At 39.9% G+C, this 17,426-nt stretch overlaps 1 protein-coding gene across 1 annotated transcript in view; it reads right to left on the reverse strand.

Moving 5' to 3' along the window:
* The window catches only part of LOC143038846 (uncharacterized), an 863,754-nt gene that overhangs the window by 768,440 nt on the left and 77,888 nt on the right, over positions 1-17,426 (reverse strand). The window contains exon 2 of the mRNA XM_076208469.1: positions 559-7,233. Coding sequence (XP_076064584.1) covers positions 559-6,795 — 6,237 coding nt within the window. The 5' untranslated portion in view covers positions 6,796-7,233. The remainder of the gene's footprint in view (positions 1-558; positions 7,234-17,426) is intronic.

Genomic DNA, 17,426 nt, shown 5'->3' on the forward strand with positions numbered 1-17,426 from the left:
ATGTACTGTGCCCTAACCTCTTTGTTTTTGTTTGCGCAGGATAAATTCATTCTTCACAAAACAATAATGTCGAATACTAATATTCCCAAATGGATGACAGATAGGCTGAAAAATTGAATAGGAATAAAAAGAGGGCTTTACCCCAAAATAAAACACGGGGAAACACACCTTAGATCTAAGTATAACGATATGGCTAAACTGATTAAAAAGAACACACGCACAGCGAAACGTAACTACGAAATTAAGGTTACCAGACAAACTAATCGTATTATCAACAATTCGATTAATGAAAAGGAAAGCACGAAATCTATTTGGGTGAGGATTATAGGTAAGAATGTGAAACTTATGCAGAGGTGCGAGGTTATCTTATTCCTGGTAACTGACCTATTATGGGATCTGCCAAATAGATTTGACTTTGCAATACTTCAAAATTAATTTTGTTTAAGTGCTACGGTGTGTGTTTTGTTCTTATTTTTATATCTCCCCATGAAGCTGAATAAATCAAATATCTTACAATCAAGTGGTTTTAAAACTCATATGAAAACAGTATCACTTTACCTTGGCATCTGTGCTGGGCTGCGCCTTCGAAGCTGAACCGGCTGAAATTGCATCAGGGTATTGTGTCTTTGTAGTTGTGGTTGTAAGCTTGGAGGGCAGAGCAGCAACAGACTTATTAGAGAACTTCAAACGGTCGTCCAGTTTCTTCAAAAAAGTGAGAATAATGAAGTAGCACCTCTGATTCTCCAAGATTATATTCTCAATTTTTTTATCTATGTCGTCAATATTGTCGGTCTTGGACATTGTAGGTATTGCAGAAGACAAATTTGTTCCTTCCCGAACTTCATTCTCTTTTACTGTGCTTCCTGTATAAGCAGCAGGCTGTTTACTGTCGGTGTCCAACTTTTTGTCCATGCAAACATCTCTTTTTTCTACAGATAGATTTCCATCATTGGCTGAGTAATATTGGGAACTATAATTTTCATTTTCAGAGCTGAGTTTACAATTAGTGATCTTACTTCTAACACCATAAGATTCATAACTATCACCCCTGTGACAAGCTTGGCAATTCGTTCCCTGTTCCTCTCCGGTATCACCCGGACTCTTTTTCCCTTCCTTGGTGGGTGTCCTCTCTTCACTGGACCTCGACATGTTTCCCTCATCTTCATTGCAACCATCGTTCTCCTTATTCTTATCACTTTGTGAGGTGTCACCGGTTGCCGTTAAATCATTGCTTTCACCAGTATCCTTATCTACATCTTCATCGTCATCTTCAACCCCATTGCTTTCTCCCTCTTCATCATTCTTCTTTCCGTTATCTATTTTTGGATTAATGGTAGTAAAAATTTTACTCTTGGTATCTGTTTCTCCATTACTTCCTCTTCGTAAGGCTTTGTCACCTTGTTGAAGATTTGGCACTATATAGTTCTTACTAACAGTGTATCCGGCCCTATCCCTATTTCTACCTGTTTTGTTGCTTTCACCCGGCAACTTTGCCTCCATTAAAGTCGACATGTCAGACATTTCCTTCACTACATCATTCTGCTCATGTAGAATTGACATGTGGTCCTCGGTGGCCTTTTGATCCGAGGGCAGAGACTTCATGTCATCTTCCGTTTTGCCTGTCATGTTCACATTATGGGATTCCGCTGCCAGGAACGGTTTGCTGCAGTCAGTTTCTATCATCACATGAATATTGTCAAAAATCTCAGTCGCATGACATTTGGTATCTGATATATCTTTCATTATTTCATTGTGATCATTGCCTATATCTCTGCAAACATCTTGGATTGTAGAGTCATCAGTAGGTTTCATAGATCCACTATCTCTGTATAAATCCTCTTTATGTATAGATACTTGTTCAGCAGATTGTTTATCTTGCATTATTTTCCCAGTTTCATCATTTTTTTCGACCAATGTGTACTTTTTCATAAGTTCATCTGACTTAGTATAATCATCATCATTTTCTGTTCTATTATCATCATATTTACTGAAGTCAACGCCTGCTTCGTTTGTCTTCTTTTCACATGTAGATAAGCAATAATCTATATCTGACAACTTTTTATCATTTTCATTTCTATTCTCAGCCTCTTCACCGGAGTTATTTGTAAGTTGAGAGATACACATTCCATGTATTCTTGCTTCATACACTGAAGAACCATTTGTCTCTGGCTTCAGGGAATTTTGATCAATTTTGTCCATGTTGTTAACTTGATCTCTTTCGCATTCTTGAGAAAACAGAGCTTCTCCAATATTCCCACTAATAATATCCCTATGTTTGCTCGACGATGCAGCTTGGCAGTTATCATTATGAAGACAGTCAGTATCATAATCTGCTCCTGTAACACGCCTCAATGTGTTGGATATTGTGACTAGAGCTTCTTCAAGATTACATTCACTATACCTAAGTCCAACCAGGTCTCCTCCATTTCTACTCGAAATTTTGATCAGAGATTCTTCGCCACAACTGTTGTCAATATAATTTTCTACGTTCTCATCACCTTGGATTTTACTGATCTTTGAGGAGAGCCAATCAGTACTTTTATCAACATTTTCATCTACATCACTTTTAATGTTACTTGATGTCAATGTAGAGAAGATATTTTTGTATTTTATAGTATCTCCACCACTGTCCGCATTTTCATTTCTTTGGGGCATAGTTGCAGGATATTCTCCGTCATAATAATTACTACGGCTAGGGACCAACTTTCCATCTCTATCACTTTTACACGCTGTTGACAGTATATCCTCGGAATTTTCCTTAAAAGTAGATTCCACACAATCAATACCCAAATTACTTGTCCATGGGGGAAACGTAGATGAATAATCGTCTTTGCAGACAGTGCTACCAATATCAGTCTCGTTTCCACCACCCCTACGCTTTCGAGGAAACAGACCCAAAGCTTTTGAGTCATTGACGAAACTTCTATTGCTGACCCAATCCTGGTAAATTTTTGTTTCCAATGACAAATTTCTTTGCAATTCGTCTTCAGGGTCAGATCCTTTACTCCCCTTTATACGAGATTCTCGATCTGAAATATAATGGCTAGCAGTTATATTCATATCACTTCTGTCTTTTAGTAGTTCTTCTCCACTGATAAAATCTCGTCTTACGGTAATGTCCTCGCCATTTTTTTGTTTAGATAAAGAATCCTTGCCCAATGTGAAATCCTCTGCTTCAGTTGCATTTTTGTAATGTTTTTGTTCTTTGTCATCTTCTTCGTAATAAATAATATTTCCACCAGCTGTTACAACCGGAGATTTTCGTTTGGAGCACTCTTCTCCTTTGGCAGAATCCCTGTCTCTGCTCACAGCACCAAAACTTTTGTATTTTTGGGGTGACTTTTCCGCAACTTTAGAGTCTTGAAGATCAAATATCTCATCAGTACTCCCACTGTCTTGGGGTGAATTCACTTTATCGATAGAATCTCTACGACTGGCCAACGGAAGATCACTTTCGCTAACTTTGGAATATCCATCGCTGTTGGTATTTTCACAGGCATCCATCGCAGTCATGCAATTTTCGATTTCTTGGAGAGATTTATTCTCACGACTAGAATTATTATTACTGATCCCGCCCTTGAACCCTCTACATTCTTTTTGAGATTGTTCCTCACTGAAATGTAATTTCCTATCACTTCCAAGGTCCTGGGACGGTGAAGCTATTGATGTTTGTATGGATTTCACTGGAGAAGGGAAATCATCTGAATGAAATTCTGGGCGCAAGGACATTTCTTTATCTGGTGAAGTATCACTAATAGGGTGATTTGGAAAATGAGTGTTTGTAACATTATTATGAATCAATGACACTACAGAAGATGCCCCACTGTTCTCAGAGAACATGAATAGATCTTCACCTCGAGGTGATAACCCCAATTCTGGAGGCTGAGAGATTATCTTTTCGTGCTGGAATGACACGGGGGAGTTCGGAGGGGTGGTAGACTGTGAGATGCTCCTCCATTGTTCCCTCTTCTCAGTTTCCTCACGGCTGTCTTGGGTGAAAAGTTCCCCCGGTAAATGACGAATCTCGGCAACTGGCGTAGTTCCATCACTGTCGTAGAAGTGAGGTAAGTCTTCATTATCATCATTTTCTTCCTCCTCCTTCGAGCTTGCTTCTTCCTCTCTCACTACCTCGCTTCCACTTGTATCTTCATCTAAACTCACTTCATTTTTACTGTCAACACTGCGAACCCAATCTTCAACCCTCGGGTCTACATAGTCTCGCGGATCCATCTCTTCTTCTGAGATGGAATGTCCCGAATCAAAGGAAACACTTTCTTTGACAAGCGTCGACAGACCTGAGGATCGACATGAAGGAAGGGCAATCCTTTCGTATTCTTTTGATTTTTCTGGTCGGTCATGATGCTCTACGTCCTTCTCAACTTCGTCTGATTCACTCCTTAGATTTTTCGCCACCCTTGTCAAAGTGAGTTCTTCCACATTAAGTTTCTCAGAGGAAATATCTACATCCTCTATGTCAGTTTTGAAATCAATAGTTTTACTCCTCTTGAGTGTCCCAAGCTTTGAAGGAGGATTCTCACTGTAACTGTAGTTCCTCTGCAGTTTTACTTCATTCTCTTTGGAGATACGCTTAGCACTATTTGCAAAGCAACGTTCCTGTTTTGTTATTATAGCTTTATCATACAGTCCCAGGTTTCCATTACCTTCGTTATGTATTTCGAATCTTCGCTGTTCCTCTGCAGTACTCTCTTCTTCAGGGCTGACAATTTTCTTAAAAGAGTTGGAATATTCCTGCTTTTCAGCATCTGCTTTGTGATTAGGGTCTATGTCTCTATGTTTCCTTTCGTTGCCTAATTCAAATATTTGTTGTTCGTCTTTTGCACTCGCTTGTTTGGATCTCTCTATATTTCCTTTGCCAATATTTCTACATTTCTCCCCTGAAGGGCCTGCAATATCATCAGATCCTGAATAATTAAAAGTAGCTAGAGGAGAAAGATTTATCTTATGTATTCTCTCTAGGCTATGGTAGAGACTGTGACTGGTCAAAGGTTTGAGGTGGACCCGATGGATCCGCTCTAGTCGTATGCTGACAGGAGACAAACTTCGACAGCGCCCGATGGGGGATTCTGACCTATCAAAATATTTAAGAGCAGACGCGATCCGCTCATGTTCAGGTGAGCTAAATTCACTAAAAGACTTTCGCTCCTCAAGTGGAGACTTGCTCCTTTCCCTTAACCGCGATCGACGAAGTGTTGGAAAAGGCTCGGAAGACGTGGAGAGTTCGTCTTCTGTCACGTTGTGTTTAACTTTTGATTCTGACATCGTTACAGTGTTATTCTTTATAAGCGAATGATTTTCATCCTTTCTTATTTTGTAGTCTCCCGTTACTTCTGGCATTCGTATCTCTGTGGAAGAAGCCCTATGGTAATTTGTTTTTCCACGGCGTTTTCCTGCTTCGTCCTGTACATCTGAAATTGGTTTGAAAAGAGACGAGTTCGAAAAATCACTGCTCTTCGACGACTTGGAGACTAAGTCCAGGGCATCCTGATAATTATCTGCACTATCAACACTCACACTTCTATTCTTTTCTTTCACTCGGCTAGCGTTTTCTTCTGTTTCGTCATATGCATATAAGTTATCAATAAACCTTCGTATCTTCCGACTTTCCCTCTCTATGTAATCAGGATCAAGAACACTATACTGTCGTTCTTCTTCAGGTGTTCTCACCTTTTTTGGACTCCCTTTTCTGTCTCTATTTCTGTCGCCATCGTTATTCTTATAATCATCTCCATTAAAATCTTCTACACTGGGGTCAAATTTGTCCTCTTCTTCCAGCGATGAAAAAAGGCTTTTGTCTTTACTGAAAACTTGGTTCTGAGGAGGTAGATACCTTTTTACAACACGATTCGAAGTTTTACTCTCCCACTCCATCGCGTCCAAAACTTCAATGGAGTTCTCAACAGCCGACAGATAATCACTTTCTTCCAGTTCATTAACACTTTCGGAACTCTGGCCAATATCCTTTATCTTTTGGGAGTTACCCAATGCTGCGTTTTCTTCGACTGGTAACTTTACATTGTTAGGGTCATCTAAACTGTCAAACTCTGAATTATCAGCCGAAGTATCAGTGCTACTTCTCCCTATGTCAGAAAGTTTACGATCGTTTAGACTGGTCACCGACCCACAACTGGTATCACATTCGATGACAGTTTGATTAGAATCACTAGAGCTGCTGATGCTCTGAATGGCACCCTCAGAAGAGAAAGAATGTACTAGCTTTCGTTCTCTTTCTTCATTTGGGTAGTTTTCGTCCCCACTTCCTTCGTCAAAGGATCTAAACCGATACTGGGTCAAACTGGCTCTCCTACTAGTTAAGGAAGCCATGTCATTCCTCATCAAGAGTGAAGATCCTTCATGTCTAGTAACATCCTCTGCCATAGCTTCTTCAGTATCCTTGGCCTCAGGGGCTTCTTGTGGAAACGTCGTACATCTTTTATCTGGATACTCATCTTTCTCGACAGTGAGTACATAGTCTTCCCTTTCGTTCTCCTTAGCTTCACTGTAGGTCTCGTGCATTCCTGCCTCGTAGTCTTCTTCCATCTCTTGCCCATGCTCTATTCCCAATCCCTGCATTGCATCCATTGTTTCACCTTGACCATCTTCTACAACCATTCCTCCGACACCCACACCATACTCCTCGTCCTCCAGCTCCTCTTCTTCTTCCTGTTCCTCCTCCTGTGCCTCGTCTTCGTCCCCAAGCATTTCTAGGATAACTTCTAGAGGTTCTTGTTGTCCTAATGGACAATCTGTTTTCAGAGTCTCAACTGTCGACTTCATTTTTACATATACTCACACATATAGTATAATACAACAGTAGTATACTGATGTTTGTCTTTAGTCAGACTGATGTTTGCCTTTATCACATGGATATGTATCTGAAGCCAATGATTTCTATTACATTTACTCTTTAGTCTTAAAATGTTAGTTTGGGAACTTAAATGACTTAACAATAATTTAGGAACACAGAGATTATTGCTTAAATTATCACTGTTTTATACCCTCATGCCAAAATAATTAACACTTGGCGAGACGAACCCGATCTTCTTTTCCTTTACATACACTATTGTAAAGTATACATTACTCTTGGAAATTAGAGCTTTGCATTGTATACTTTTGTTGACTTATATCAGTTAACTAGTCATGGTTTCATTAGAAGAGACGATGTACTGGAAGTTGACATACGTGTGCGCCTCCACAGTCTGCTGCCGTCAATACCTGCAAAAAAAAGAATAATGATAATAATGGTTCAGTAATACAGTTGTTTACATTATGCATAAAAGATCCTCAAATGTATGTTACAAAGCTTGTTCAGACTAGGACTAGACCTTACGAAAGGATTTGGTTTTGGTGTCTTTACCAAAATAAGAACCCTCTCGTTTGACCTCCCTAGCAGCTGCTAATCGTGCACGCTACCGCTGTAATACAGCAGATCCCCGGTCATAAGTCATAAATCTATGAAGAAAAATAATGAATATGTGTGAAAGTTGTTAAATAACTCACCTATCCAAACCACGGTTCAATAAGCCGGAGTGGAACTACTGTACTACGAGGAGGGCACTTCTGATGGTAGTGAAAAGTCTGGCCCATTTCCACCACTACCTATACGAGGCGGAATTCGCCGTCAAGACAGACCACGCTGCTCTCCGTTGCCTGAAGACAATGAAATGATCGGTGGGGCAGCTGCCGCGTTGTTTGGGTCGGGTCAAGTAGGACAACTACTACTATAACATCGGCCCGGACGAGTGCAACGCGGACAGTTGAGCCGCCGCCCCTGTGAGCTGGAATGCGCTCAGTGTGCTCGGCGGGAGGCTGACGTGACGTGAGGACGTCTACGAGTGGCAGACAATGACGAGAGCCATGCAAGATGGAAGAAGCAGCAACAGGAGGACTCTGACCTCGACCCTATAGTTAACTGGTTGAAAGCGGAACACGAAATGTCCGGTTGGGAAGAAGTGACAGTTGAGAGTCCCGCCACTAAGTGACCCATGGTCCAGTGGACCCCCTTACGGCTGGAGTAAGGCGTGTTGCAGAAACGGTGGGTGGAGGCAAGCACCGAGAAGGACAGGCGGTATATACTAGTGTCGCGTGCATTCAGAGCAAAGCTCCTGCAAAAGATGCACGCAGAAACCACAAACGGTCACTTAGGCACCAAGAAATTCCTCTCCCGCCTCAGCCAGAGGTTCTATTGGGTCGACGGGTGACAAGACGTCATAGAGTGGTTTCGTATTTGCCAGGTATGTGCCACCAGGAAGAGACCTGTTCACAGGATTTGACCCTCCCTCCAGTTGTTCTAGGTTGGGTTATCAATAGAAAGAGTGGCAGTGGACATCACTGCCCAGTTGCCCTGCACCCCCCGAGGCAACCGGTATGTCTACATTACGATGGACCATCAAGTGACCAGAGACGTATGCTCTGCCGGATCACGGAGCGGAGACGGTAGTGGAGGTACTCTTCAGTCAATTCTAGGCCCATTTTAGGGTAATGGCTGAAATGCGCTCTGATCAGTGGAAAGATTTCAAGTCAAGAGTCTTCCGGGAGTGTTGCGCACTCATGTGTATCCATAAGACCCGCACCACGCCACTAAAACCTTAGAGTGATGGAATGGTGGAGCTAGCTAAGTACTGTGAGGCGAGCCAGCAGAACTGGGACGCCTGGCTTCCATGCTTACTCATGACATACCGGTCCTCTGAACATGAGACTACAGGGTACACTCCTGCTCGCTTCATATTTGGGAGAGAGCTCCATCTCCCTGTTGACTTGACCATAGAGAGGCCCTAGGGTGAAAACCTCCCTATATGTACTATAGAGTACGTGGCAAAACTACAGCAATGTCTGGATGACACCCGCAGGAAAGTGTGCCAACATCTTCGTGTTACCGGCTAGGCGATGTCACAACGCTATTTTCTTCGTTCAAGGCCAGCCAAGTGTTCTCCTGCTGAACAAGTGTGGTTACACAACCCTAGTTGGAAACGAAGAGTGTCACCAAAGCTCCAGAGTGCCTGGGAAGGACCATATACCGTCCTGGAAGCTTTGTCGGAGGTTACGTATAATATTTCCCCAAGAACAGGTAAGCAAAGTAAGGTGATTCACGTGAATCGCCTGTGGAAGTATACTGGACCAGGTACTTTAACGTGGAATGCGGAGGAAGTAGCCGTTCTTGTGAATGATCGTGACATTGGTAGTACGAACCAATCAGTTGTTCGCGAAAGTGAAAATGAAGTGGACAGTGGCGGTGAATTCAGAGATGCGGAAGGAGAAGGTGCAGTCGTATTAGGATCAGTGTCTGTACAACTTAGGCAGCCAAAGGAAAGACACAAATGACTGGTCAGTTATGTAGTGGACCAAGAAGACAGTTGTTGGTATACGTTTTGAGCCTTTTGCATTTTTTTTTTTTTTTTCGTTTCCTTTTGGTTGTAATATTGGTCTTTCTGTAAGGACTTGTTTTATGTATCTATCAGGTTAGATTAGGTCTAAGGATCATCTTTGTGTGTCTTTAAGTTTGTTTATAGTCGGGTCGACTGTCTTAAAGGGGGTGATAGTGTTACGAAGGTGATATTATGTTTTCCAGGCATGTATTTGTTTTTATACAGGGTGGGGCGCGGAAACTTCCCGATTTGGGGATTGAATTATAAAGTGTTTACACTTCACAATTCTTTATTCTACTTTTATGTCTGTCACACAACATGGGAGATTTACTTTTACACAGTTCTAAAAACAATATCTTTTAAATGTCCACCTCCATTGTCAATACACTGATTCAGACAATTTCGGAAGCTTTGGTCTACTCTCTCTAGCATGGTGAGCGGTATATTGGCTATTTGAGTGCGGATGGCATTCTGTAGGTCTTCCAGGGTCTATGGACGGTCGTTATAAACCATGGATTTGAGATAACCCCACAGGAAATAATCATAGGGGCCTAAATCAGGCGAGCGCGCTGATTTCCCTGAGAGGCGATTTAAACTGGCCAGCGCGCTCGCCTGATTTAGCCCCCTGTGATTATTTCCTGTGGGATTATCTCAAATCCCTGGTTTATAACGACCGTCCACAGACCCTGGAAGACCTACAGAATGCCATCCGCACTGAAATAGCCAATATACCGCTCACCATGCTAGAGAGAGTAGACCAAAGCTTCCGAAATCGTCTGAATCAGTGTATTGACAATGGAGGTGGACATTTAAAAGATATTGTTTTTAGAACTGTGTAAAAGTAAATCTCCCATGTTGTGTGACAGACATAAAAGTAGAATAAAGAATTGTGAAGTGTAAACACTTTATAATTCAATCCCCAAATCGGGAAGTTTCCGTGCCCCACCCTGTACATTGTGATTATGCGGGCATCTACGTTCCCGTCGTAGGTCTGGCAACACAGTGGCCCAGGTAATGAGGTCGCTGGATATGGGCGTTGCCAGTCACCCGTGTGAGAACCTGGAGGGTAGTATTTGTCTCCCCTCAACAGCACTGCATGGGGTAGAAACATTATCATCATCATCATTATCATTAATATTATCATTATCATTATTGTAAAGCCAGAAATTCTAATTGAATATTATTTTCGTTTAATTGCATTTTTCTAGAAGATTCTATAAGCGAGCTCGTTAAGCATTATGGGTAAAATGTAGCTTCACCCATCCGTGATGTCATCAGAACATATTCGGATGTAAAAATAGACTAAGAACCTTAGATTTAACAGAATGAAAAAAAATTCCCAACCTCCATTTCAAAATTCCATTAGAGGAATAATTTAGGGAAATTATGATATCTAGTGGATATTCTTTAATTACCCAACCTGGATACCGCTATTATAGCATCACAAGCGGTCTTGAAGGAGGAGAACGGAATAAAATAGTGTTTGATCAGGAACAGCACTTATCAATTCATATCGGTAATTTTGAATTGTGTGATGGCAGCGGTTACTACTAAGAAAATTAGACTTAATATCATTAATCCCAAATCTCCATTATATATATTTGATTTTCTTTATAGGAGAGGTTCTTGATTAAATCCTATTTTATAAAAGCGTTATATACACCTCGCCCATCCATTCATTAATTAAATAATAATAGATGACTTTTATAGCACTACATTTTTTGTGTGTCAACGGTAGGATCTAATAGATAGCATTATAGAATCACATTTTTATTATAGCAGCAGTGGAATTAAGGTCCACTAAATAATTTGTCTATAGTATATTTATTTAAGGAATTAAGGCCCACTAAATAAATAATTAGTCTATAGTACATTTAACATCCTGGCATTACATTATTATTATTATTATTATTATTATTATTATTATTATTATTATTATTATTATTATTATTATTATTATTATTATTATTATTATTATTATTATTATTATTACTATTATTATTATCATTACTATTATTATTGTTATTATCATTATCATTACTATTATTATTACTATTATTACTACTATTCTTAATTCTATCTAAATTATATTAAATATAGTAGCCTAACCCAACCGAAAGCATTCAATTGTCTCTGCGTTGGTCTAGATAACTATGTGAAGTACATCATCATGGTTTAGAACTTATTTGATAATATCGTTCTCTCAGTTAAGTGAAACTGTTTGACGCTATCCAGAATAAAATCTGTAAATTACGCCATCGTAAGAAAAACATAATTTAAGGTTAGGGCTTAATACTTCAGTTTTCTCTTGTAAGTAATTACAAAAGTTTTCTTTAAAATCTACGAAATGTTGACGCTTGTGGAAATTTCTCACGATATTTCTAAGGAGCATGACAATTTTATTTTATTTTATTTATTTATTTATTTATTTATTTATTTATTTATTTATTTATTTATTTATTTATTTGTTTGTTTGTTTGTTTGTTTTCATGGTCTGCGGGGCTGGTCCCACTCGGAATTGTTCATACATGATCACAGGAGACAATGTCCACACTATGCCACTGTAGTGACGATACCCGGAGGAACTTGATGTATCACACACAGTGATCATGAGTGATGCCCAAGTCGCCTCAGATCATGAGGTGAAAAGTGGTCGTGCGCTATTACTCAGAGTGAATGTCTTTGCTAATCTGCGTCACGGCAGTAAACAGCTTAATCTCACGAGCCTTTTCAATGATCGATCTGCCTACTCCGAAATTAGAAGGTCAGCGCGCTACCACTGCACTGACTATGAGGTCATGAAGAAAACATAGACAACCCCGGCAAAAAAAATAAATAAATAAAGGCCATTACGATTATTATAGTGGAATGATGATTAGTGGCGTAGGAAGGATCTGTCAAGTTAGGGATCACTAATGTATGACTACGTTAGAAATACTGCAACTTCATTTTTTTTCGGTTTGCTTTTTATATAAAAGAAAAAAAAAGCTTGGTGGATAACACCATATGTAGACAGTAAAATTTTATACAGAAAAATATATCAGATAATGTAATTAAAGCACACGATCAATTATACTCAAATCCAAATATAATTCACTGTTGAAACCTACTGAAAGTTAATGAAAAAGAGAAAATGATATTTCAATATATGCCCATTAAAACGCGGAAACAGTTATGGCCCAGGGGGCCGAACTTACAAAATATCCTAACCCCTAAGTCTAGACATAAATCTTCAAATTGGCGGAGATTTTAACCAAATCCCTATGTCGGCGACCTAAATGCTCATGTCTAGAATAGCGTTTCTCAACCTTTTTACCCTTGCGTAACCTTTAGATTAATTGCATGTCTCAAGGAACCCCTGCGCAAAAAAGAAACACACGTATAACATATCTTTCTCATTTTATTTTCATCGTAATAATAGGTTAGATAGGATGATGTCTATATTACATTATTACAATCACCAAGAATATGTCGTGTGTGTTTAACTATATTACGTATATGAAATTAAATAAAAATCAAAAGTCCATTAGCTTATCTCACTTGTTCTCGCGGAACCCCTAGGGGTCTTTTGCGGAACCTTAGGGTTCCGGGGAACCCTGGTTGAGAAACGCTGCTCTAGAATGTCTGGACGCCTGGTTGGCGACGATACTTGTCGGGGATCCTGACGAGGTGATCCCTTTGGTTGTAGTCTCACACATATATATCTCTACCTACACACATATGTAATCTCATCATGTCTCGGTATATTCGTTATATCTCATTACAGGGGAGGAGAAGGGAAGAATCTAAAGACACCAACCGGCCGAGGGTGACCCCTTCAGTTGTGATGATGATGATTTGATATTCTTAACCTTTTTATATTTGTATATCTAGGTCGATATCATTTAACTGTCTTTATGAACTTCAAACCTTCCTCGCTGAAACATATTTATTCTTCCTCTACTCATATTTCACTTTTATCTTTCACTACATTACCTACCTCTTCCAGTTCTGCCTGGTATTCTTTCTCTTTATCTTTCTCGATTAGTTTTCTCGCTTTCAGCACTTCTGTACCTCCTCCCTTTTTCTTTTCTTTTTTCTTTTTTCTCTATTTCATACACATTTTTAACCTTCCTTCCACCAGGAGATGATCAGATATTCCACCGGTCTCTTCTCTTACCACATTCACAGCCAGAACTCATCAAGTCCTCTTCTTGGTATTAGGTAATTCACTAATGCCTGTTCAAGGCCAACTTACGGTTATCTTTCCCCTTAAACATTGTTCGCTCTCATTATTACCCTTTTAATACCGATCTCCAACATCTCTATGCTATTATCACTTTCTAATATACCATATCTCCCCACTACTCCATCCACCTGCTCTTCTCTTTCTTTAGCATCAAAATCTCCCAGCATCTCTACATTCTAATTCCTTCCAAAACTTTCCATACACTCACTTAAATCACTAAAAAAATTCTTTCTCATTTTTCTCATTACCAGGGCTATTTGCACTCTCAAAATCCCATATTTCGCATCCTATTGTTTTGGCCCGCATCACCCTTGATGACAATTCTTTCCACTCAAGCAAACACGTACATTTCATCATTTACCAACAATGCTAATTCTCCACACCTGATCCCCTTCCTACCATACTTCCAATCTCCAGTTCACCTTTCCCTTTCAGTTTCGTTTCACTCAATCCTAACACATCCATATTTTTTCTCAAAAATATTCTGCCAATCTTTTCTCATTTGCTCTCACCTGCTTAACATTTACGCCTCTCCTCCCAACATTAACTCTTGGCAGCGGAAAAATAGAGAGGGGGCCACCCCCAGTCCCCTTATTACGTTCCATTATCCGCATTATACATGTATGGAAATACCGTTGGAATTTTTCCCCCACCATAGAGGGGGAATTTTTATGTTCTTGCATCCTAGTATATAAATCTCTACCTGTTTGTCCCCAATATACATTGTTACAATCAGAGCAAGGGAGTTTATACACACCTTGATATATTTCTTCTCTAGGTCTTTGATGTACATTGACTATTTTCTTAAACAAATTATTGTTTTTAGTTATCCCAATAATTTGTTTAAGAAAATAGTCAATGTACATCAAAGACCTAGAGAAGAAATATATCAAGGTGTGTATAAACTCCCTTGCTCTGATTGTAACAATGTATATTGGGGACAAACAGGTAGAGATTTATATACTAGGATGTAAGAACATAAAAATTCAATTAAATACGCACAACATAATTCCGCTGTCTTCCAACATGTAGACAAGGAAGGCCATCATATGGATTGGAATGAGGCAAAGATTATCTTTAATTCAAAATGCAGTTTTAAAAGAAAAATAATAGAATCATCCCTGATTAACAAATTTCCAAATTTTAATATGTCATATGGGCAGTGGTCACCTGACTGCATTACCACCTGGGCAGTCAACAAATTGTTACCATCGTTGGTGAAGGCGGGTGACCTGCCCCGCAAAGTACTAGATGCTACCTGAGTCCTACCCTTGTCCCTTATTTTTATTGTATATAAGACATGCCATTTGCTCTACCTTTCTGTATTCCACTGAAGAGGATCACAGTCCGTGATCGAAATATATGGAATTCATTTTATTTCATTTCTTCTTATCCAACACAGTGGGTTTTTGTTGAATATATGTATATATATATGTATATATATATATATATATATATATATATATATATATATATATATGTATGCATGTCTATATATATATACATATAGATATATACATATATATGTTTATATATATATATATATATATACATTTTTATCAACCACAAAACACTTTAATTACGCGAGTCTCTCGATGTTGATGGCCTAGAATTAAAGTGGATTGTGGTTAATGAAAATGTATGCATGTTCACTGGGACCCATTCACTGTTGTACATATATATATATATATATATATATATATATATATATATATATATATATATATATATATATATATAATATATACGCACACATATACATAGGCCCATAGATCGGTCATACGAGCTCTGAGCTCTCGTCCGGGAGATTAATAACTGTCGATCACGAATCCAACATGTGATCCAAGACCATGGTGAATCACACATATATATGCATGCATTGAAGCCTTTTGTCCTGACTCACACCAGACGATTTTACTGACATATGGGGCAATGCACCGAAAGAGTTACAAAAACAACAGTTTGCAGCCGATGTGCTCCTGAAACCTGCCCAAAATCTTAAATGTGAATAAAATCGTATCAGCCGGTCTCCGCTGGGCCGAGCCGCTCGGGGTCTGGCCGAGAGTGCATTCGCCGACATATTTGGAGCGCTGGGAAGAGTAACGGGCAGCCGGGCCGTCTCCGGCATCGCTCGCCTGGCCTCACAGCGAGCGCATAGCATGGCACGGCGTCTGCCTGCCCCAGGCGCGGCCGTTGCTCGGATGCGTCGGGAACGGTACTTCTCTTCTCCTGAATTCAGTTGGTGCCTGGTCTGGCCGGGCAAGGAGTCGTTCTGTCGGGGACATCTACATAATAAATGCTTGCAGTCATCTCTCTCTATTTTCCTATGTCTGTACACACACACACACACACACACACACACACACACACACACACACACACACACACGACTCAATGGCACGGTTGGTAGAGTTACCAGCTGTCACTACAGCGGTCCGGGTTCGAATCCCGCCCAGGGCTGAAATCATTTCAGTATGGCTGCGCTGCGAGTCGTTACTCCAACTCTCGGGGGCGGGGAGTTGGGTGTGTGTACGATAGGTCACAGCATTACCCATAGATCGGTCATATATGAGCTCTAAGCTCTTCCGGGAGGGAAATAGCTGTCGATCACGAGTCCAACACGTGATCCAAGGCCATGGTGAATCACACACACACACACACACACACACACACACACACACACACACACACACACACACACACACACACACATATATATATATATATATATATATATATATATATATATATATATGTGTGTGTGTGTGTGTGTGTGTGTGTGTGTATGTATGTGTATGTATGTTTGGGTGTGTATGTGTGTATGTATGTGTGTGTGTGCATGTGCGTGTATGGATGTGTGTGCATGCATGTGTATGTATGTGTGTGTGTGCATGTGTGTATGTATGTGTGTGTATGTGTGTGTGTGTGTGTGTGTGTGTGTGTGTGTGTGTGTGTGTGTGTGTGTGTGTGTGTGTGTGTGTGTAAACTGATTGGATAACACATTAGTAAGATAAAATTAATATCCAACTATCGAAACAGTAGCTATTGATCTTCTTAAGTTACTACTCAGCCCCAGTGGAAAACAATGCCTCTTTGTGTAGACCTTTTTTTCCCAATTCTGCATTCTTTTACCCTTACCAGACAAGACAGCACAACACGTTGCACAAATGATTGTTGACAAACTTATATACCCCTACACTACACTCAAAATACTTATTTCAGACAACGAAGCAGAGTTCAACGATTAAATTCTCACAAACATTTGTAAACAATTTCAGATCACGAAATACAACACTATTCCTTATCACCCTAACTCTAACGGGTTAGTCGAGAGACAGAACCGCAAAATCCTAAATGTTCTCCGACATCTTGCCTCTGCCATTCATTCTTCTTGCGATGAACTTGTACCAATGATCCAAGCTTGCATTAACAGTGCCATTAACAGGTCAATATCGGAGTCACCGCATTTTCTCCTTTTATCTCTTTTTTGTTAGGGACTGCATTCTCTATAAGGTTCTCCCTTGCCTATTCTTGGGTCTGTTCGCATTCCCTTAGGATTTTCCTCTTATAATACCGTTTTCCATGTTACTTTTGTTGTTTTTCCTGGAATTGCTTTTATGTGTGCTTGCCTATTGGGTATTAATACTCTTACATCTCATGGTATAGATATATATCCTAGGCGCCGTGTAGTGGCTTTGACTTTTCATAGTTCTGTTATTCCTCCAACGGATATGCCAGTTTCCATATGTAGCTCCCCTTTGCATGATCAGACCATACAGTTGCCTTCAAAGAGTTCTAATCGTTTTGACTCTCCT

Source organism: Oratosquilla oratoria, chromosome 25, assembly GCF_046742065.1.
Source record: "Oratosquilla oratoria isolate Oo_2021 chromosome 25, ASM4674206v1, whole genome shotgun sequence".
NCBI classification, from domain to species: Eukaryota; Metazoa; Arthropoda; class Malacostraca; order Stomatopoda; family Squillidae; genus Oratosquilla; species Oratosquilla oratoria.